This window comes from Rhamphochromis sp. 'chilingali', assembly GCF_963969265.1.
Source record: "Rhamphochromis sp. 'chilingali' genome assembly, chromosome: 4".
Classification (NCBI taxonomy): domain Eukaryota; kingdom Metazoa; phylum Chordata; class Actinopteri; order Cichliformes; family Cichlidae; genus Rhamphochromis; species Rhamphochromis sp. 'chilingali'.
The window spans coordinates 16,548,117-16,571,487 of NC_137948.1; the positions used below are offsets into that span (position 1 = coordinate 16,548,117).

At 41.1% G+C, this 23,371-nt stretch overlaps 1 protein-coding gene across 1 annotated transcript; it reads left to right on the forward strand.

The window, feature by feature from the left end:
• Positions 1-9,013: 9,013 nt before the first annotated feature.
• LOC308396008 (ubiquitin carboxyl-terminal hydrolase 12-like) lies at positions 9,014-14,950 on the forward strand (the record flags this gene model as incomplete). The annotated part of the gene is made up of 16 exons (XM_080881068.1): positions 9,014-9,283; positions 10,826-10,909; positions 11,398-11,453; positions 11,773-11,863; positions 11,949-12,011; positions 12,121-12,221; positions 12,345-12,401; positions 12,502-12,633; positions 12,726-12,849; positions 12,936-13,087; positions 13,193-13,292; positions 13,433-13,509; positions 13,691-13,799; positions 14,409-14,466; positions 14,636-14,793; positions 14,880-14,950. 16 exons carry the CDS (start codon positions 9,014-9,016, stop codon positions 14,883-14,885), a joined length of 1,638 nt encoding a protein of 545 aa, XP_080737194.1. The 3' UTR covers positions 14,886-14,950.
• Positions 14,951-23,371: the final 8,421 nt, after the last annotated feature.

A 23,371-nucleotide genomic window follows, 5' to 3' on the forward strand; every position in this document is an offset into this window, starting at 1 on the left:
GGAACAGCAGCACTCGGCCTACATGCTGTTTTACAAGAGAAACGTAAGAAGACACAGCATCTCATCCTGAAGTGAGAGAATTTTTAAATGTCCTGTTACCTTGTTAACCAGTTTTGTCTTCATTCTCAGTTCTGAAACAGGAAATGGAAGGAAGGTCATCATCATGCTGAGAAGAAACAACACTCGTCCCAGCCCACCATCGCACACTGGAGGACAAGTACTGGTAAGTATTGCCCTCAGGAGGGAGGGTCCTCCCAGAGAGCCTGGTCCTCCCAAGATTTCTTCCTCCAGGAGGGAGTTTTTTCTTGCCACTGTCGCCCCACATTCACTGGTCTCATCAGCAGGGACATTTTTAACATCCTAAGACCTGAACTCTTTCATGGCATGCATTTTTAATTTCTCTGTGCCATTTGGGTTGATTGGGACCTGATGAATGTGAAAACAAAGACATCAGATTCGGACTATCTTTTTTTTGTTTCTCAAAAAAATGAGATCCACATATGAGGACATTCATTTTAAAGTTCGATTGAACAGGGGCAGTGTAATGTCCTCCCTCATAAGTGGATATCAGGTTTTTGAAGAGCAAAATTTTGTATTTTGGTCTCATAAATGTTATGTCCACATATGTGGACACCAGGTCCTAGGAGGTTAAAACAAAATCTACTAGTAGTGCAGCACTACTAGAGATCGTCCTTTTCTAGACCAGTGTTTGGCTTGCTCTCTGGAACAACAAATTAGTGCTGTCAGCGTTAACGTCATTTTAACTAATGACGTTTACGCTGACAGCACTAATTTGTTGTTATTATTATTAATATTATTATTAATTTATTTGTAAAATAAATTAAATTTAAAAAAACAAAGAAACAATTTGATTCTTTATGTTATTTTGTTTTATTAAAATCAAAATAACAACAAAACAAAAATAACTAATAAAAAAAATATTAAAAGTATTCAGCAGTGTTTTGTGAAATTTGTAATGAGCCTTAGTTAAGTTGATGTCACAGAAGTTTCTGAATCATTTAGATTGTTCAACAAACTGATTCACTCAGGTAAAGATGGTAAGCTGGAGCAATGGTACGCTTGGAGTTCAGTTTAAGTTTTCAGACAAACATTCACTCGATCAGTTGCAGCTTCTGCTTTTAAATAAATGATTTAGCTGCAAATGTTTAGCTGCAGGTAGCAAAGTCCAAAAGTGACAACATTTCCACTGCAGTCTCTCCAGAAATGGCTTATAAACTTTTGACCAAATTAGACATTTATCCTTGGATCATTGACAACCCTGTAGGGTGAAAATCTTTAATTGTACCTTTTATAACATTTTAACAAGTTATTGTCTCCTGCTGCATGTTTCCTGTTTTGGCTGAACTTCATCAGCAAAGCCCTCAAAGCAGCATATGAAAGAAAGTCATCTTTCATTGTTGTCTCCAGCGTGTTAAAAGAGAGATCGAGCTCAGTGATGAGTTTTGAAGCAGCTGCAGGGACTTCTCGAAGGTTTTGGCTCAAACAGTCGCAGGATGTTGTTCACAGTGGTGACACTGTTGACTGGTGATTGACAAGCACTGAGATACTAACATGACAAACACAAGAAACATCATGACTTATTCTCCTGAGTGCCTGCAAAACACAAACACAAAATCAAACTCAAAGCTTTTCTCTCAGGTGCTGGTGTGGCACAATCTAATGATAAGAAAGGTCATGCTTACAGCTTTTGGAGCACAGCTGCACAAAATAACAGCTTTTGGAGCACAAAATGCATTACAGGTAAACCCAGTACCCAAACATGTTAACAAGGATAAAGAAAAAACCTGAAACAAAAGCAGGTAGTGTGGTGATTTATGTTGTGAGGATGCTTTCACTCCCATCAAAGTCGCCCAGTGTTGAGAACCCAAATGAGCCCAAAAACCTCAAGTGGCTGCAACCAACAGCGAACGTCAAGAAGTGGATACTTGCATGTTGAGCCAGAAACATGCAGAAAACCCAAAAGAGGCAAGACAGCACACCTTGGTGCCACTCAGGCAGTACGAACACCTGGAAAGAGGAGCCCACAGTTCAGACCCAAGGACACTGGTAAGGACACCAGCCAGCCAGTTATAAGTCTAGTTTTAATTTTCATTTTAGTTAGTGTTATGGCCTGTCTAAGGGTGGCCAGACCATAATATAAGGGTGATCCACCCCTGTCTGACCCCAAGCAGCACATCACACAACCAGTACAATTTTGATGGTGATTTTTTTTCACAGTGATTGAATTCTAACAAAGGAAAGGAGCGAACTACAGCTTCGGGGTGGACCCCAAAACAACAAACAAAAGGGACCGTATCTAAAGGATGTACAAAACTTATTTATGAAAAGAATAAAACCAAATAACAATGTCTTATCTCCCTAACTAACAAAAACATGAGAAAAGGGTAATCGAATAGAGTGAACCATAGACTGTATAAAAGATAGGACCATTGCAACTTTACTGCAGCACTTCACCCTTTCACATAGTCCCAGCTCTTCTCTGTCATGTTTTATGGTGCTGCAAATGTCTTCAGTTGGTGAAAGGTCTGGGCTGCTGGTGTCTTGTTGTGCTTGCTATGCATCCCTGACTCGTTTCTTCTTTCTTTTTTTTTCTTTTTTTTTAATGTATTTATTTATGCAAGTTTCAAAATTTTTTTACACATTCACAAACAGCGGGACAGAAGAACACAGACAATAAAGACAATAACAACCAAAAAAAACAAACAAACAAACAAAAAAAACAGAGCAACAAACCACACAACAGGGTACAAGGCCAGCACTTATTAAAAACAGCAGAGAAGCAAACAAAGCAACTGGTATACATGTCAAACAACTCACAATCTAGTGAGTCCAATCCACAAGATCAAATCCAAAGATCGCTAGGAGGAGCTGATAACAATCATGCAAAAACAGTTATGGGCAACAGCTCAGAATGAAAGCAGTTAAAACAATGTGGTCAGGACCCAGGGCGTGGACTGTCCTTCTTAATGTGGTCTATAAAGGGCCCCCATATCTTCCTGAACTTCTCCATGGAATCAGACGTAGAGAACCGAATTTCTTCCAGGTATAGACAGGAGACCATCTCCTCGAGCCACCTCTTGAAGCAGGGAGGGGAGGCAGATTTCCACTCCCCCAGAATCAAACGTTTGGCAATCACCATACCAAACATGAGGGCCTGTTGAACAGCAAAGGGAAGTGCCAAGGAGTCGCCGGAGCAGCCCAGGATCACCATAAGACAGTCAGGATACAGTTGCCTATCATAAACAGTGCTATAGAAACTAAAAATACTAGTCCAAAAGGCTGTAAGCGTAGAACAGGACCAAAAAAGATGCCCAAGAGTACCGTCCACAAGTTTACATTTATCACATTTGGGGGAAACGTTAGGAAAAATCTTGTTCAATTTGGTTTTGGAATAGTGCAGTCTATGGACAACCTTAAATTGAATTAACTGAAGCCGGGCGTTAACAGAGCATAGTTTTATCCGACTTAACACTTCAGCCCATAGATCGTCAGAGATAACCAAACCAGTGTCCCTTGTCCAAGCCTCTTTAATATGGCAAGAGGGGGCTGCCGAAGAAAAAAGGTTGACAAGCCGAGAAATTAAGTGTTTTGAGGTGGGAGGTTCGTTCATCATATTGTAAAAGACATGCTGTATGGGGATGGTATCTAAATTTGAGAATGCTTGCTTGACATAATTCCTAATTTGTAAGTACCGAAAAAAATGACTTGTAGGGAGATTGTACTTTGTCTGAAGCTGAGCAAAAGAGGCAAAATGATTGTCAATATAAAGATCCTTTATAGCAATTAACCCTTTGACAGGCCATTGTTTGAAAGCAGCATCCATTGTACTAGGCGTAAAGCTAGGATTGTGGCAGATCGGGGCAAAAGTTGACACTACCGGGAGGTTCAAGATTCTCTTAATTTGATTCAATATTTTTACGGAGTTGCAAAGAATAAAGTCATCACATGCACTTTTAATAACCGATTTTGAAAATAAGATAGCTGGCAAGGATGCTCCAGTGTGCTCGATAGCAGTGCTAAGCTCCAATTCGAGCCATTTAGGGCTGGACCTGCATCCCACAGCATCACCAACTATAGGCAGATTCCAGAAGACCCAGGCTCTGGCATTACAGGCCCAGTAATAATGTCTGAAAACTGGAAGGCCCAGACCACCCTCGTCCGAGGGCTTTTGCAAGTGAGACTTCGAGATGCGGGGGGGCTTGTAGGCCCAAACGAAAGGCATGATAATGGCATCCAACGCTTTGAAAAAGGAAGACCTGAGAAAAATAGGAACGTTCTGGAATAGGTACATGAATTTAGGGAGCACAACCATTTTGATTATATTGATACGGCCAATCATTGAAAGTGGGAGAAGTTTACACTTGAGCTCATCAGTTAGAACCGAATAATTAAGCCTGAAGAGGAGTTTTGAGTTCCTAGGGATGTTAATACCCAGGTATGAAAAGTAATCCTGGGAGACCTTAAAGGGCAAACTAGACAGGAAATCAGGGCCCAGACCAGACGACAGCGGCATAAGAACAGACTTCTTCCAATTTATGGTGAACCCTGATAGGTGGCCAAAGCTGTCAATCAGCTTAAGAAGTGGAGGAAGGGAGATCTTTAAATCTGAAAGAGCCAATATGATATCATCTGCATACAGACCGATGGTGTACTCTGACGTGCCACAATTTATACCAGAGATATGGGAATTGGCTCTGATGGCAATGGCCAACGGCTCAAGAGCTAAAGCAAAAAGCATTGGAGAGAGGCAACAACCCTGCCTTGTCCCACGGTGTAAGAGGAACGGGAGCGACCTCTCATGGTTGGTAAGGACCGAGGAACGAGGGCAAGCGTAAAGCAACTTAATCATATTCAAAAAATTCGACCCAAAACCAAATTTTTCAAGAGTAGCAAACAAATAACTCCATTCCACTTGGTCAAAAGCCTGCTGGGCATCGAGTGAAATCACCGCAGAATTGGGCAGTGTCGTTGAGTACATCGCATTTAAGAGACATCTAGTATTAGAAAAAGAGAATCTATTGGGGATAAAACCCGATTGGTCAGGATGAATTATAGAGCCTATGTGCTTATTTAACCGGTTGGTTAGGACTTTAGCAATTATCTTTTGGTCTGAGTTGAGAAGACTTAGGGGACGATAGGAAGAAACATTAGTTTCGTCTCTGTCTTTTTTCAGGAGGAGACATATATGGGCATCGTAGAAAGAATGAGGGAATGAGCCGTTTAACACTGCGCAATTTACCATCCGAAGTAGCAGGGGAGCGATAACGTCAATATGTGTCTTATAAAGCTCTATCCCGAAACCGTCCGGACCACATGCTTTTCCATTAGGAAAGGAGCAGATTGCATTTCTAATTTCCTCCAGCGTAAAGTCTGCATCGAGTAAGCCCCGTGCAGCCTCAGGAAGAGTCGGGATGTCTAAAGCATTAAGAAAATTAGTGATTTCAGCAACTGTGGCCGTAGTACTAGATGTGTATAACTGACAATAAAAACTGCGAAATCTGTCATTTATCTGCTTGTGATCGGACAGCAACTGGCCAGTTGCAGAGAGAATTCTGTGTATCGCCCTTTCAGCTTGAATGCCCTTCAGCTGTCTGGAAAGCACCTTGTCAGCCTTTTCACCAAGCTCAAAATGCTTCTGTTTTAATCGACGAATACAATTCATGACCTGCTCCCCCAACATGTGGTTGTAGTCATATTTCAATTTGAGAATGGTATTAAGTGTGTCAGCAGCCCCGGTATCGCGATACTTCTCCTCCAACACAGACAGCTCTGCCTCAATATTAGTACGCAGCCTGAGTTTGTCCCTCTTCTGAGAAGCTTGATAAGCAATAATATGGCCTCTAATAACGACTTTAAAGGACTCCCACAAAACAGAGTCTGAAACTACACCATTATCATTAAATTGTAAAAATTCTGCGATTTTAGTAGATAGGTAAACCGTAAAAGAGTCATTTAGATATAAAGAGGGGTTAAATTTCCAATTGTATTGGGGGGTATATAGGTTGAAGTCAATTACCGTTGAGAGAGGTGCGTGGTCCGAAACTAAAATACTGTGATAAGTGGAACTAACCACTTTCGAAATAAGCCTGGAATCAATAAGAAAATAGTCAATTCTACTGAAGCTGCCATGGACAGGGGAGAAGAAAGAGTATTGCTTTTCTAACGGATGCTGGTGCCTCCAAATGTCAACCAAGTCCAAAGATTTAGTAAGAGTATTGAGTACAGAAACAGCTCTCAAGGTTGGGGCCAGGGACGCAGAAGACCTATCCAACAATGGACCGAAATAACAATTAAAATCACCACCGATAATGATATTATGGTCATTGTATTGTGAGACAAGATTGAATATTTTACTAAAGAAGTCAGGGTTGTCAAAATTAGGGGCATAGATGTTCAAGAGGACTACAGGGGTGGAGTTGACTGTACCTGTAACAAGTATGAACCTCCCACCTGGATCACATATCTGAGTTTTGAATATAAAAGGAATAGTTCTGCGAACAAGAATGGCAACCCCTCTCGCCCTGGAAGAAAAGGCGGACTGGTACACCTGTGACACCCATACCGATCTTAATCGCCTCTGCTCTGAAGGTTGGATATGGACTCGTTTCTTCTTTCTGCATCAAGTAAGGAATGTAGTGAAAGTTCCCAAGAGGTTAAAAACACCACTGAAAAAATGCCATCAGACCTGAGTTGGGACACTTGGATTATGGAGCTTCTGGACCAAGAGAGTGGATGGGAGCATGTGTTTAATAAGTAAGAGAATAACGTCCCCCAAAATGTTTACATTTCAAAGCTCATGCATACATTAGTGATGGGCAGATGAAGCATTGAAGCTTTTCATCCAATTGGTTCACCCCAGCGCAAAGCTTCTTGAAGCTTTATTTGCTCTAGTAGGACACCTACTGGACGTAAAAATATTAGTTGGCATGAATTTGAAGAGTGTGGCCTTTTGCACACAGCCTGTAAATGTCAACAACAAAAGGAGTGTGTAAAACATGTATATTGTAGTGATGCAGTATACTGTGTATATTTATACTGGCAGTATGGAAAATGATTATTTGGAAATGCTTAAAATGGAAATGATCATTTACTGTGAGGTGAGGTGTGGTTGGGGTGTGGACAGTGGTTGTGCTTTTGTAACGTTGAGGTATGGACAGCTACACACTGAGGCGTCAGTCCTGCCCATATTTTATTCAGTAAAAACTAAATTTTCACTGCTTTTATGACCTTTTTAGTGGGGAGAACATAGCTAGGATTTAATGATTTAACAAATCTTATAAATCCTTTGTCCTCCACAATGCTAAATGGCTGGGAGTCCTCAATCACCATGCTAACCAGGTTTTCATCTATTTGAGATTGTTCTCCTGAGGAAAGACAATAAAAACAAAGCACAAATATAAATATCACACACGTAACTTATTACAGTTTGTATAATATTGTTATATCATTTAGTAACATTACGGCATGCTATTATTATCATGGCATTTGATGGCTCACCTGGTCTTGCTCAACAATCGCTGTTCCCCTTATTCTCATGCAAAGCTCTGTAGTGCCTAAGCATGGATGAGGTGTTGTTGTTATATCCCAGCTCCCTGGCACATAGCAAACACTTCACCTTGTACAAAAGTAAATACAGCTTAACTTAAATTGTATTGCACCATCAGTATTATGAAAATACATCTTCTGTAGAAATACCTTGTTGGGAGGAATAAGATCAAAATGTTCCCACACAGGGGAGGACATCCTCCTCTTCTTAGCTGGCTCCATTCTCTCCTGAGTTTCTCTCCTCACTCTCATAAACCTCCAAACTGCCTCCCAGCTGTCTCCAACTCTCACTAACCGCAGCTCTCCATCAAACACCCACATTTTGATTGAAGTCTGAGGGGTTTGTATCGCTGTCACATCTCGCGGCAAAGTTCGAACCACTTCATGAACCAGTCACGTGGTACAGCCGGGCAGCGAGGCTTCGGACGTCATCATTTTCAGCTCCTCCCATAAATGAAGCAAGCCTCGATACGTGCATCGCGGAAACGCCCCCTCCATTACTCGACACATCACTAGCATACATGCACATCTAGTGCTCAGCGTCTAATTGTGTGTTTGTGTTTTTACCTTTTTGCAGTAGCGTAGTGAAACATTTGGGCGGTGGATAAATAATGGAAAATAAAATTCAGACTAGAGACGGCTTCAGGTGAGTACACGTGGTGCACAAGGACCAAAGCTCACCTTCTCAACCTGGACAAAATGAATTATTTTACACTGATACTGTAAACTTTTGTTTGTGTGTCAGGTTTCCATACATCGGAAACAGCTGCTGCATCTGTAATTCTGTCCATCCTGAGGAGAGTCCACACTCTACATCAGATCCTTGGCTCACCTATAATGATGCACAGGTGCTGCACACAACTGGATCTGCAGCTTGTGAGGAACAGCAGCATATACGAAGGGGATAAATAGAATAAATAGGAATAAAAAATAAAAATACAAGTGAATTGCACATTTCAAGTATTGAGTCTATTGCACTGTTGACTATTTACAAAAGTATTGCACAAAAGGTATTGCACAGTGAGGTGAAGAGGCACTACAGCTTAGTTGTTCCCCCCTCCTTTGTCCTCCTGTTTCCCCTCCCTCTCCCCTCCAGAGAGGAGTTAAACAGTCTGATGGCGTGTGGGACAAAGGAGTTTTTAAGTCTGTTAGTTCTTGTCTTTGGGAGAAGCAACCTGTCACTGAACAGACTCTTCTGGTTGTTAATGGCCATGTGCAGAGGATGCCCAGCATTGTTCATAATGTCCATCAGTTTCTTTAATGTCCTTTTCTCTGCCACTGTCACCAGAGTGTCCAGCTTCATGCCGACCACAGAGCTAGCCCTCCTGATCAGTTTCTCCAGCCTGGATGAGTCCTTCTTTGCTGTGCTGCTCCCCCAGCACACCAAAACAAAACAAAAGAGATCGTTGACTTCAGGAGAGCACAGTGGGATCACTGCCCACTTAACATGAATGGATCCTCTGTGGAGGTCGTCAAGAGCACCAGATTTCTTGGTGTCCACCTGGCGGAGAACCACTCCTGCTCCCTCAACACCAGCTCCATAACCAAGAAGGCCCAGCAGCGTCTCTACTTCATGCAGAAGCTGAGGAAAGCCCATCTCCCACCATCCATTCTCACCACCTTTTACAGTGGGACTAATGAGAGCATCCTAAGTAGCTGCATCACTGTCTGGTATGGTAACTGCAGCGTATTGGATCGCAGTACCCTACAACGGATTGTGAGAGCAGCTAAGAAGGTCATTGGAGCCCCTCTCCCCTCCTTATAACACCCGCTTGCTGGAGGACCCCACACAGCCTTCAAACACACTCTTCACCCTGCTGCCTTCTGGAAAGAGGTCCCACAACATCCGGGCCCTCGCTACCAAACTACGGAAAAGTTTCTTCCCACAAGCCGTCAGACCCCTGAACACTCAGTGACTGCACTGGCACACGCACACCTTCACACATGTCACTACCAAGCACTTATCTGCAGTATCTCACACTCATATACATACATACAGACACCAAGTTACTTTTGCACAATACTCAGCATTTTGCACATTTCCATTGTCTTGTGTCTGTTTCGTCCTGTTCTGTCACGTTTTGCACTGTTTTGTCTTGTTTATTTTTGCAATTTATGCACACTGCACTTTATGTAGTCCTGGGTTTGTCCGTATATGTCATATATAGCACCAGGGTCTCGGAGGAACGCTGTCTCGTTTCACTCTGTACAGCACCTCTGCACGTGGTTAAAATGACAATAAAAGCCACTTGACTTGACCTGTTTTGTGTAGCAGTTGCTTGGAGACGAGCACCATACAGTTCAAATGAGCATACATTCCAAAATATGCAAATTTGCCCCATACATCATAATGATGATGTTTGCTGTTCAGGGTATGAACGTTCTATGCTGAAAGTTTATAAATATACAACCTTTGACTGCTTGTTTTCAGTTGAACTTTTGCAAAGCTGAGGAGATTTTGGCTGCGATCACATCAAGTCCAAAGATGTTTAAACTTCTTTTTCACAGAAAGGTAAGTTTGAAGAGACTCGCAGCACATTTCTATGAATATTTTCTTATGGTAAACAAGCATTTTTGAAACTTTTAAGGAAGCTTCTTGGATGATTTCTGTAAAAACTGAATTTTGAATCCAAATGAAGGATTTTGTATTTTCATACCATATACTTTGTTTTATGCCATTACTGATGTTGGTTTTCTTGTTTCTAAACAGAAATCACACAAACAAAACGTGGCAGAGAAGGAAATTCCTTCTACGTCTCATCAGAGGTAAAGAAATGCGCCAGTCTTTAATGCTGCTGGAGATATTTATAGCAGTGGTTGAGTTGGAGCTCTTTTATTTCCCTTTTATTGGCATTTTTCTTCCACCTTGTGTATTTACATCTTTTTTACTCCTTCTAGTCTTGTCTATAATTTATATTGATTCAGAGATTAGCGTTTGAAAATGTAGAGTGTAAATGTACAAAATACATGATTTTGTTCCATTACAGTTATTAATTTTTATCTGCAATCTCCAGCATGTACTCCTTGTTAAAAATTTGCACTTTGAAAAATAACATTTACACTTTTGTCCTCATCAGCATCCCGGATGCTCCTGTTACTGAAAATGGTCAAAAGAAGAAGAGAAAATGGAGACACCTCTGCTGTTCCTCGGTTTGCTTTTACACAAAACATATGAAATGCACATTCTCTTTAAATTGCACTTGTTAATTTAAAGTGACTTTACTTTTTTAATAAACGTATGTTTGTTCGTACTCTGCAGCAAACTGACAGCGATGCAGAGGCAGAGAGCAACACTGTGAAGACACAAAAAAAGTGTCGCTGGTTTCTTTTTAAATTCTGGAAGGTATGTTTTATGGAAAGAGTCACTGTCATCAAGCATTTACTCATCACAGTTAAATGAGAAGAATTAAGAGCAATTTAGCACACAGCCATGTCCTCAAATTAAGTTCAAAGATGTTTAAACGTTTTTTTTTCACAGAAAGGTAAGTTCGAAGAGACTTGCAGGATGTTTCTCTAAATATTTTTTATGGTGAATAAGCATTTTTGAAGCTTCATGGATGATTTCTGTAAAAACTGAATTTTGATCAGAACCAAATGAAGGATTTTGTATTTCATAGGACAAACTTTAAAACTCAATTTAAGGCATGAATAAATTGTTTTTATTTTATTTAAAGATATTCCTATATCTGCTTCATGAGCTGACAGCTCACTAAAGTGATAAATAATATGAAATAATACCAAATTCTCTAACTGGACACTTTTCATGGAGAGACCCACTTGGTATGTTTGTTTTATGCCATTACTGATGTTGCTTTTCTTGTTTCTAAACAGAAATTACACAAACAAAACGTGGCAGAGAAGGAAATTCCTTCTACGTCTCATCAGAGGTAAAGAAATGCGCCAGTCTTTAATGCTGCTGGAGATATTTATAGCAGTGGTTGAGTTGGAGCTCTTTTATTTCCCTTTTATTGGCATTTTTCTTCCACCTTGTGTATTTACATCTTTTTTACTCCTTCTAGTCTTGTCTATTATTTATATGGATGCAGAGATTAGCGTTTGAAAATGTAGAGTGTAAATGTATAAAATACATGATTTTGTTCATGTTGGTATTCCATTACAGTTATTCACTTTTATTAGCAATCTATATTAGCAAAATGTACTCCTTCTTATAAATTTCCACAACATTTACACTTTTGTCCTCATCAGCATCCCGGATGCTTCTGTTGCTGCCACACCAGCTAACCCTGAAAATGGCCAAAAGAAGAGAAAATGGAGACACATCTTCTGCTGTTCCTCGGTTTGCTTTTACACAAAACATATGAAATACACATTCTCTTTAAAATGTACTTTTTAATAAACTTATGTTTGTTCGTCCTCTGCAGCAAACTGACAGCGATGCAGAGGCAGAGAGCAACACTGTGAAGACTCTTTTTAAATCCGGGAAGGTATGTTTTATGGAAAGAGTCACTGTCATCAAGCATTTACTCATCACAGTTAAATGAGAGCAATTAAGAGCAATGAGGCACACAGCTATGTCCTATATATTTATATCAGGTAAGAAGCACCACGGAAACGATCCCAGCAGACCTGAGTTGGGACACTTGGATTATGGAGCTTCTGGACCAAGAGAGTGGATGGGAGCATGTGTTTAACAGGTAAGAGAAAGACGTCCTCCAAAATGTTTCAACTTCAAAGCTCATGCATCCATGCACATACACTGCTCAGCATCCTGACATCTTTCCTAATTTTGTGTTTGTGTTTTTACCTTTTTGGAGCAGTGTAGCATGCGGTGGAGAAATAATAGAAAGTCAAACTGGGACTATAGACTGCTTCGGGTGAGTACACGTGGTGCACAAAGACCAAAGCTCACTTTGTCAAAGTGGAGAAAATGAATTCTTTTACACTGATACTGTAAACGTTGTGCGTGTGTGTCAGGTTTCCAAACATCGGAAACACCTGCTACATGAACTCCTGCCTGCAGAGCCTCCTCAACATTGAGGAGTTCATAAGAGACATCAGGCGTCAGGAGGTTTTGTGGAGCACAGATCCAGAAGCTCAGCTCTTAAGGTGCGCTACGTCAACCTTCTACTTTCTTCAAAAACCTGAAGAACAAAGAGATCTAACAGCAGAAATGTCTGTTTACCCTTTCCTTTCTACAGAAGGCTCATTGATGTCAGGGACTGTCATGAGTCAACAGATTATGGCCTTAAAGATCACCACCTAAGAGCTTTTAAGAAGGCATTCAGCAGTCAAGCTCCTGAATACACCGGCAGTGCACAGAAAGTGCGTCAGCTATTTGGACATTTTGTTTTTTTGCTTTACCTTCTGATTTTGATGTACTGTTTTAAATCTCTCTGCTTTTCTTTCAGGACGCTCATGAATTCCTAACATTGTTCCTCAATGAGGTCAAAAGGCTCGCACCTCACCTGGAGAGGAACGCAGCTCTCCTGGGCCAAAGTTATACCTGCCCAGTAGAAGAGCATCACATTTTTAAAATGGAAAACATGAGGACATGCAAGAGGTAAGCCTGTCTTTCAGAAACGCAGAGCTGGTTGCAATATTTTCATATACCTCTTTTCCACCTACCTGATCTTTACTTTAACTACGTTACTCCTGAAATGTGTAGCTGTGGTCACCAATCATCACAGCACGAGGACTTCACCAGCTTGTCTCTTGACCTTGTTCCAGAGGGGTCTATTATAAACATGTTAGAGACATACTTGAAGGTAAGATCACAAATTCCAATAGAGTTGTAGTGTCAGCGATCTTAACACACCTTTTTTGTTAGTGTTTGTGCGTATGTGTGTGTGCATATGTTGAGATTTCTTTCTACCATAAAGCCTGTTTTCTCTGTGCTGTTGTTCAGGAACAAGAAATAGAATTTCGCTGTGATTGTGGAGGGACGGCCTCAGAACTGAAGTCGTCTTTTGATACACTGCCAAGGTGAGTAAGGTCACATCAGAATTGATCGACTGACCAGGTTTCCAAACTGTGGCGCATCAAATATCAGAGTTTTTCGAGACAATACTTGAGCAGTCGTTTTCTCCCATCTTCTGTTTGTGTTTGACACTCATTCTTCTTATTTTCTACCTTGTTTGTGTTTTTTTTTTTTCTTTTCTGCCAGAGTCCTGATCTTGCATCTGAAGAGGTTTGGCTTTACACAAACCTACAACATTAAGAAGGTGGATGACCCCGTCAGGCTGCAGAGGGACTTGGTGGTGCCATCCAATCAGGTAAAAACAGACTGCAGAACGTCTCAGGCTACGTCCACACTAGCCCTGATAGATTTGAAAACTCCGTGTCCACACTAGTGTTTTCAGTCATTTTCAAATAGTTGTGCGTCTGCATTGAAACGGCCGAAAACGCTTACGTTCCAGTCCTGCGCATGCGCAAAAGTGAGTGAGGATTACAGAATTTGAAGAAAAGCTATCCGGAGCATGTACAAACTGATATTAATCTTTTTTAGGGCTGTCAAAGTTGAGAGCAATCAAAACAACCGCTGTATAATGCACTCGGCTATCTTTGTTTAATTGCTCACATGACTGCATCACATGACTAAAATGCGTCATCGTTTTAGAAAGTCTGCGTTTTCGAGTGTCCACACTGCGACGGGACAACTCCGTTTTGAAATGTGTGCGTTTTCGAGAGCGTTTTCAAGATGCTGTGTTTTTCCTTGAGGAAAACGCCATCTCAGTGTGGACGGGAGGTCAAAGCGGAGAGAAAACGATGTGTTTTCAAACGAAAACGCATTAGTGTGGACGTAGCCTCAGCAAATCAGCTTAATTATGGCTCTGATGTGAGACTTTGTGAAACTAACACTCTTTGGATTTGTTCCTTCTCAGGGTGGTGGCTGTTATAGTCTTGTCAGCATCATCAATCATTATGGAGGCACAGAGTCAGGTAAAACAACAGACTTGTTACAAACAGAAAATGAAAACTTTCTACTTTTCAGTGAAGGACTCACACACAAAAGCTTTTGATGTTCTAAGACGCACTAAGTCAAAATCACTGTTTGCTTGAATCAGCTGACTTCCAGAAGTTGGATTCATTTGTCTTAATGTGATTTCAGGACACTACATCTGTAGTTCTGTCCATCCTGAGGAGAGTCAGCACTCTACATCAGATCGCTGGCTCACCTATAATGACGCACAGGTGCTCCACACAACCGGATCGGCAGCTTGTGAGGAACAGCAGCACTCGGCCTACATGCTGTTTTACAAGAGAAACGTAAGAAGACACAGCATCTCATCCTGAAGTGAGAGAATTTTTAAATGTCCTGTTACCTTGTTAACCAGTTTTGTCTTCATTCTCAGTTCTGAAACAGGAAATGGAAGGAAGGTCATCATCATGCTGAGAAGAAACAACACTCGTCCCAGCCCACCATCACACACTGGAGGACAAGTACTGGTAAGTATTGCCCTCAGGAGGGAGGGTCCTCCCAGAGAGCCTGGTCCTCCCAAGATTTCTTCCTCCAGGAGGGAGTTTTTTCTTGCCACTGTCGCCCCACATTCACTGGTCTCATCAGCAGGGACATTTTTAACATCCTAAGACCTGAACTCTTTCATGGCATGCATTTTTAATTTCTCTGTGCCATTTGGGTTGATTGGGACCTGATGAATGTGAAAACAAAGACATCAGATTCGGACTATCTTTTTTTTGTTTCTCAAAAAAATGAGATCCACATATGAGGACATTCATTTTAAAGTTCGATTGAACAGGGGCAGTGTAATGTCCTCCCTCATAAGTGGATATCAGGTTTTTGAAGAGCAAAATTTTGTATTTTGGTCTCATAAATGTTATGTCCACATATGTGGACACCAGGTCCTAGGAGGTTAAAACAAAATCTACTAGTAGTGCAGCACTACTAGAGATCGTCCTTTTCTAGACCAGTGGTTGGCTTGCTCTCTGGAACAACAAATTAGTGCTGTCAGCGTTAACGTCATTTTAACTAATGACGTTTACGCTGACAGCACTAATTTGTTGTTATTATTATTAATATTATTATTAATTTATTTGTAAAATAAATTAAATTTAAAAAAACAAAGAAACAATTTGATTCTTTATGTTATTTTGTTTTATTAAAATCAAAATAACAACAAAACAAAAATAACTAATAAAAAAAATATTAAAAGTATTCAGCAGTGTTTTGTGAAATTTGTAATGAGCCTTAGTTAAGTTGATGTCACAGAAGTTTCTGAATCATTTAGATTGTTCAACAAACTGATTCACTCAGGTAAAGATGGTAAGCTGGAGCAATGGTACGCTTGGAGTTCAGTTTAAGTTTTCAGACAAACATTCACTCGATCAGTTGCAGCTTCTGCTTTTAAATAAATGATTTAGCTGCAAATGTTTAGCTGCAGGTAGCAAAGTCCAAAAGTGACAACATTTCCACTGCAGTCTCTCCAGAAATGGCTTATAAACTTTTGACCAAATTAGACATTTATCCTTGGATCATTGACAACCCTGTAGGGTGAAAATCTTTAATTGTACCTTTTATAACATTTTAACAAGTTACTGTCTCCTGCTGCATGTTTCCTGTTTTGGCTGAACTTCATCAGCAAAGCCCTCAAAGCAGCATATGAAAGAAAGTCATCTTTCATTGTTGTCTCCAGCGTGTTAAAAGAGAGATCGAGCTCAGTGATGAGTTTTGAAGCAGCTGCAGGGACTTCTCGAAGGTTTTGGCTCAAACAGTCGCAGGATGTTGTTCACAGTGGTGACACTGTTGACTGGTGATTGACAAGCACTGAGATACTAACATGACAAACACAAGAAACATCATGACTTATTCTCCTGAGTGCCTGCAAAACACAAACACAAAATCAAACTCAAAGCTTTTCTCTCAGGTGCTGGTGTGGCACAATCTAATGATAAGAAAGGTCATGCTTACAGCTTTTGGAGCACAGCTGCACAAAATAACAGCTTTTGGAGCACAAAATGCATTACAGGTAAACCCAGTACCCAAACATGTTAACAAGGATAAAGAAAAAACCTGAAACAAAAGCAGGTAGTGTGGTGATTTATGTTGTGAGGATGCTTTCACTCCCATCAAAGTCGCCCAGTGTTGAGAACCCAAATGAGCCCAAAAACCTCAAGTGGCTGCAACCAACAGCGAACGTCAAGAAGTGGATACTTGCATGTTGAGCCAGAAACATGCAGAAAACCCAAAAGAGGCAAGACAGCACACCTTGGTGCCACTCAGGCAGTACGAACACCTGGAAAGAGGAGCCCACAGTTCAGACCCAAGGACACTGGTAAGGACACCAGCCAGCCAGTTATAAGTCTAGTTTTAATTTTCATTTTAGTTAGTGTTATGGCCTGTCTAAGGGTGGCCAGACCATAATATAAGGGTGATCCACCCCTGTCTGACCCCAAGCAGCACATCACACAACCAGTACAATTTTGATGGTGATTTTTTTTCACAGTGATTGAATTCTAACAAAGGAAAGGAGCGAACTACAGCTTCGGGGTGGACCCCAAAACAACAAACAAAAGGGACCGTATCTAAAGGATGTACAAAACTTATTTATGAAAAGAATAAAACCAAATAACAATGTCTTATCTCCCTAACTAACAAAAACATGAGAAAAGGGTAATCGAATAGAGTGAACCATAGACTGTATAAAAGATAGGACCATTGCAACTTTACTGCAGCACTTCACCCTTTCACATAGTCCCAGCTCTTCTCTGTCATGTTTTATGGTGCTGCAAATGTCTTCAGTTGGTGAAAGGTCTGGGCTGCTGGTGTCTTGTTGTGCTTGCTATGCATCCCTGACTCGTTTCTTCTTTCTTTTTTTTTCTTTTTTTTTAATGTATTTATTTATGCAAGTTTCAAAATTTTTTTACACATTCACAAACAGCGGGACAGAAGAACACAGACAATAAAGACAATAACAACCAAAAAAAACAAACAAACAAACAAAAAAAACAGAGCAACAAACCACACAACAGGGTACAAGGCCAGCACTTATTAAAAACAGCAGAGAAGCAAACAAAGCAACTGGTATACATGTCAAACAACTCACAATCTAGTGAGTCCAATCCACAAGATCAAATCCAAAGATCGCTAGGAGGAGCTGATAACAATCATGCAAAAACAGTTATGGGCAACAGCTCAGAATGAAAGCAGTTAAAACAATGTGGTCAGGACCCAGGGCGTGGACTGTCCTTCTTAATGTGGTCTATAAAGGGCCCCCATATCTTCCTGAACTTCTCCATGGAATCAGACGTAGAGAACCGAATTTCTTCCAGGTATAGACAGGAGACCATCTCCTCGAGCCACCTCTTGAAGCAGGGAGGGGAGGCAGATTTCCACTCCCCCAGAATCAAACGTTTGGCAATCACCATACCAAACATGAGGGCCTGTTGAACAGCAAAGGGAAGTGCCAAGGAGTCGCCGGAGCAGCCCAGGATCACCATAAGACAGTCAGGATACAGTTGCCTATCATAAACAGTGCTATAGAAACTAAAAATACTAGTCCAAAAGGCTGTAAGCGTAGAACAGGACCAAAAAAGATGCCCAAGAGTACCGTCCACAAGTTTACATTTATCACATTTGGGGGAAACGTTAGGAAAAATCTTGTTCAATTTGGTTTTGGAATAGTGCAGTCTATGGACAACCTTAAATTGAATTAACTGAAGCCGGGCGTTAACAGAGCATAGTTTTATCCGACTTAACACTTCAGCCCATAGATCGTCAGAGATAACCAAACCAGTGTCCCTTGTCCAAGCCTCTTTAATATGGCAAGAGGGGGCTGCCGAAGAAAAAAGGTTGACAAGCCGAGAAATTAAGTGTTTTGAGGTGGGAGGTTCGTTCATCATATTGTAAAAGACATGCTGTATGGGGATGGTATCTAAATTTGAGAATGCTTGCTTGACATAATTCCTAATTTGTAAGTACCGAAAAAAATGACTTGTAGGGAGATTGTACTTTGTCTGAAGCTGAGCAAAAGAGGCAAAATGATTGTCAATATAAAGATCCTTTATAGCAATTAACCCTTTGACAGGCCATTGTTTGAAAGCAGCATCCATTGTACTAGGCGTAAAGCTAGGATTGTGGCAGATCGGGGCAAAAGTTGACACTACCGGGAGGTTCAAGATTCTCTTAATTTGATTCAATATTTTTACGGAGTTGCAAAGAATAAAGTCATCACATGCACTTTTAATAACCGATTTTGAAAATAAGATAGCTGGCAAGGATGCTCCAGTGTGCTCGATAGCAGTGCTAAGCTCCAATTCGAGCCATTTAGGGCTGGACCTGCATCCCACAGCATCACCAACTATAGGCAGATTCCAGAAGACCCAGGCTCTGGCATTACAGGCCCAGTAATAATGTCTGAAAACTGGAAGGCCCAGACCACCCTCGTCCGAGGGCTTTTGCAAGTGAGACTTCGAGATGCGGGGGGGCTTGTAGGCCCAAACGAAAGGCATGATAATGGCATCCAACGCTTTGAAAAAGGAAGACCTGAGAAAAATAGGAACGTTCTGGAATAGGTACATGAATTTAGGGAGCACAACCATTTTGATTATATTGATACGGCCAATCATTGAAAGTGGGAGAAGTTTCCACCTATCTATCATACACTTGAGCTCATCAGTTAGAACCGAATAATTAAGCCTGAAGAGGAGTTTTGAGTTCCTAGGGATGTTAATACCCAGGTATGAAAAGTAATCCTGGGAGACCTTAAAGGGCAAACTAGACAGGAAATCAGGGCCCAGACCAGACGACAGCGGCATAAGAACAGACTTCTTCCAATTTATGGTGAACCCTGATAGGTGGCCAAAGCTGTCAATCAGCTTAAGAAGTGGAGGAAGGGAGATCTTTAAATCTGAAAGAGCCAATATGATATCATCTGCATACAGACCGATGGTGTACTCTGACGTGCCACAATTTATACCAGAGATATGGGAATTGGCTCTGATGGCAATGGCCAACGGCTCAAGAGCTAAAGCAAAAAGCATTGGAGAGAGGCAACAACCCTGCCTTGTCCCACGGTGTAAGAGGAACGGGAGCGACCTCTCATGGTTGGTAAGGACCGAGGAACGAGGGCAAGCGTAAAGCAACTTAATCATATTCAAAAAATTCGACCCAAAACCAAATTTTTCAAGAGTAGCAAACAAATAACTCCATTCCACTTGGTCGAAAGCCTGCTGGGCATCGAGTGAAATCACCGCAGAATTGGGCAGTGTCGTTGAGTACATCGCATTTAAGAGACATCTAGTATTAGAAAAAGAGAATCTATTGGGGATAAAACCCGATTGGTCAGGATGAATTATAGAGCCTATGTGCTTATTTAACCGGCTGGTTAGGACTTTAGCAATTATCTTTTGGTCTGAGTTGAGAAGACTTAGGGGACGATAGGAAGAAACATTAGTTTCGTCTCTGTCTTTTTTCAGGAGGAGACATATATGGGCATCGTAGAAAGAATGAGGGAATGAGCCGTTTAACACTGCGCAATTTACCATCCGAAGTAGCAGGGGAGCGATAACGTCAATATGTGTCTTATAAAGCTCTATCCCGAAACCGTCCGGACCACATGCTTTTCCATTAGGAAAGGAGCAGATTGCATTTCTAATTTCCTCCAGCGTAAAGTCTGCATCGAGTAAGCCCCGTGCAGCCTCAGGAAGAGTCGGGATGTCTAAAGCATTAAGAAAATTAGTGATTTCAGCAACTGTGGCCGTAGTACTAGATGTGTATAACTGACAATAAAAACTGCGAAATCTGTCATTTATCTGCTTGTGATCGGACAGCAACTGGCCAGTTGCAGAGAGAATTCTGTGTATCGCCCTTTCAGCTTGAATGCCCTTCAGCTGTCTGGAAAGCACCTTGTCAGCCTTTTCACCAAGCTCAAAATGCTTCTGTTTTAATCGACGAATACAATTCATGACCTGCTCCCCCAACATGTGGTTGTAGTCATATTTCAATTTGAGAATGGTATTAAGTGTGTCAGCAGCCCCGGTATCGCGATACTTCTCCTCCAACACAGACAGCTCTGCCTCAATATTAGTACGCAGCCTGAGTTTGTCCCTCTTCTGAGAAGCTTGATAAGCAATAATATGGCCTCTAATAACGACTTTAAAGGACTCCCACAAAACAGAGTCTGAAACTACACCATTATCATTAAATTGTAAAAATTCTGCGATTTTAGTAGATAGGTAAACCGTAAAAGAGTCATTTAGATATAAAGAGGGGTTAAATTTCCAATTGTATTGGGGGGTATATAGGTTGAAGTCAATTACCGTTGAGAGAGGTGCGTGGTCCGAAACTAAAATACTGTGATAAGTGGAACTAACCACTTTCGAAATAAGCCTGGAATCAATAAGAAAATAGTCAATTCTACTGAAGCTGCCATGGACAGGGGAGAAGAAAGAGTATTGCTTTTCTAACGGATGCTGGTGCCTCCAAATGTCAACCAAGTCCAAAGATTTAGTAAGAGTATTGAGTACAGAAACAGCTCTCAAGGTTGGGGCCAGGGACGCAGAAGACCTATCCAACAATGGATCGAAATAACAATTAAAATCACCACCGATAATGATATTATGGTCATTGTATTGTGAGACAAGATTGAATATTTTACTAAAGAAGTCAGGGTTGTCAAAATTAGGGGCATAGATGTTCAAGAGGACTACAGGGGTGGAGTTGACTGTACCTGTAACAAGTATGAACCTCCCACCTGGATCACATATCTGAGTTTTGAATATAAAAGGAATAGTTCTGCGAACAAGAATGGCAACCCCTCTCGCCCTGGAAGAAAAGGCGGACTGGTACACCTGTGACACCCATACCGATCTTAATCGCCTCTGCTCTGAAGGTTGGATATGGACTCGTTTCTTCTTTCTGCATCAAGTAAGGAATGTAGTGAAAGTTCCCAAGAGGTTAAAAACACCACTGAAAAAATGCCATCAGACCTGAGTTGGGACACTTGGATTATGGAGCTTCTGGACCAAGAGAGTGGATGGGAGCATGTGTTTAATAAGTAAGAGAATAACGTCCCCCAAAATGTTTAAATTTCAAAGCTCATGCATACATTAGTGATGGGCAGATGAAGCACTGAAGCTTTTCATCCAATTGGTTCACCCCAGCGCAAAGCTTCTTGAAGCTTCATTTGCTCTAGTAGGACACCTACTGGACGTAAAAATATTAGTTGGCATGAATTTGAAGAGTGTGGCCTTTTGCACACAGCCTGTAAATGTCAACAACAAAAGGAGTGTGTAAAACATGTATATTGTAGTGATGCAGTATACTGTGTATATTTATACTGGCAGTATGGAAAATGATTATTTGGAAATGCTTAAAATGGAAATGATCATTTACTGTGAGGTGAGGTGTGGTTGGGGTGTGGACAGTGGTTGTGCTTTTGTAACGTTGAGGTATGGACAGCTACACACTGAGGCGTCAGTCCTGCCCATATTTTATTCAGTAAAAACTAAATTTTCACTGCTTTTATGACCTTTTTAGTGGGGAGAACATAGCTAGGATTTAATGATTTAACAAATCTTATAAATCCTTTGTCCTCCACAATGCTAAATGGCTGGGAGTCCTCAATCACCATGCTAACCAGGTTTTCATCTATTTGAGATTGTTCTCCTGAGGAAAGACAATAAAAACAAAGCACAAATATAAATATCACACACGTAACTTATTACAGTTGTATAATATTGTTATATCATTTAGTAACATTACGGCATGCTATTATTATCATGGCATTTGATGGCTCACCTGGTCTTGCTCAACAATCGCTGTTCCCCTTATTCTCATGCAAAGCTCTGTAGTGCCTAAGCATGGATGAGGTGTTGTTGTTATATCCCAGCTCCCTGGCACATAGCAAACACTTCACCTTGTACAAAAGTAAATACAGCTTAACATAAATTGTATTGCACCATCAGTATTATGAAAATACATCTTCTGTAGAAATACCTTGTTGGGAGGAATAAGATCAAAATGTTCCCACACAGGGGAGGACATCCTCCTCTTCTTAGCTGGCTCCATTCTCTCCTGAGTTTCTCTCCTCACTCTCATAAACCTCCAAACTGCCTCCCAGCTGTCTCCAACTCTCACTAACCGCAGCTCTCCATCAAACACCCACATTTTGATTGAAGTCTGAGGGGTTTGTATCGCTGTCACATCTCGCGGCAAAGTTCGAACCACTTCATGAACCAGTCACGTGGTACAGCCGGGCAGCGAGGCTTCGGACGTCATCATTTTCAGCTCCTCCCATAAATGAAGCAAGCCTCGATACGTGCATCGCGGAAACGCCCCCTCCATTACTCGACACATCACTAGCATACATGCACATCTAGTGCTCAGCGTCTAATTGTGTGTTTGTGTTTTTACCTTTTTGCAGTAGCGTAGTGAAACATTTGGGCGGTGGATAAATAATGGAAAATAAAATTCAGACTAGAGACGGCTTCAGGTGAGTACACGTGGTGCACAAGGACCAAAGCTCACCTTCTCAACCTGGACAAAATGAATTATTTTACACTGATACTGTAAACTTTTGTTTGTGTGTCAGGTTTCCATACATCGGAAACAGCTGCTGCATCTGTAATTCTGTCCATCCTGAGGAGAGTCCACACTCTACATCAGATCCTTGGCTCACCTATAATGATGCACAGGTGCTGCACACAACTGGATCTGCAGCTTGTGAGGAACAGCAGCACTCAGCCTACATCCTGTTTTACAAGATTAACGTAAGAAGACACAGTCTCACTAATCACTTTAATAGTGACTTGTGTCCCAAATACTGTTTATTTGTCTTAGTTACAGATAGTGAAATAAAATGGGAAATGATTGTTTCATAATTGTATA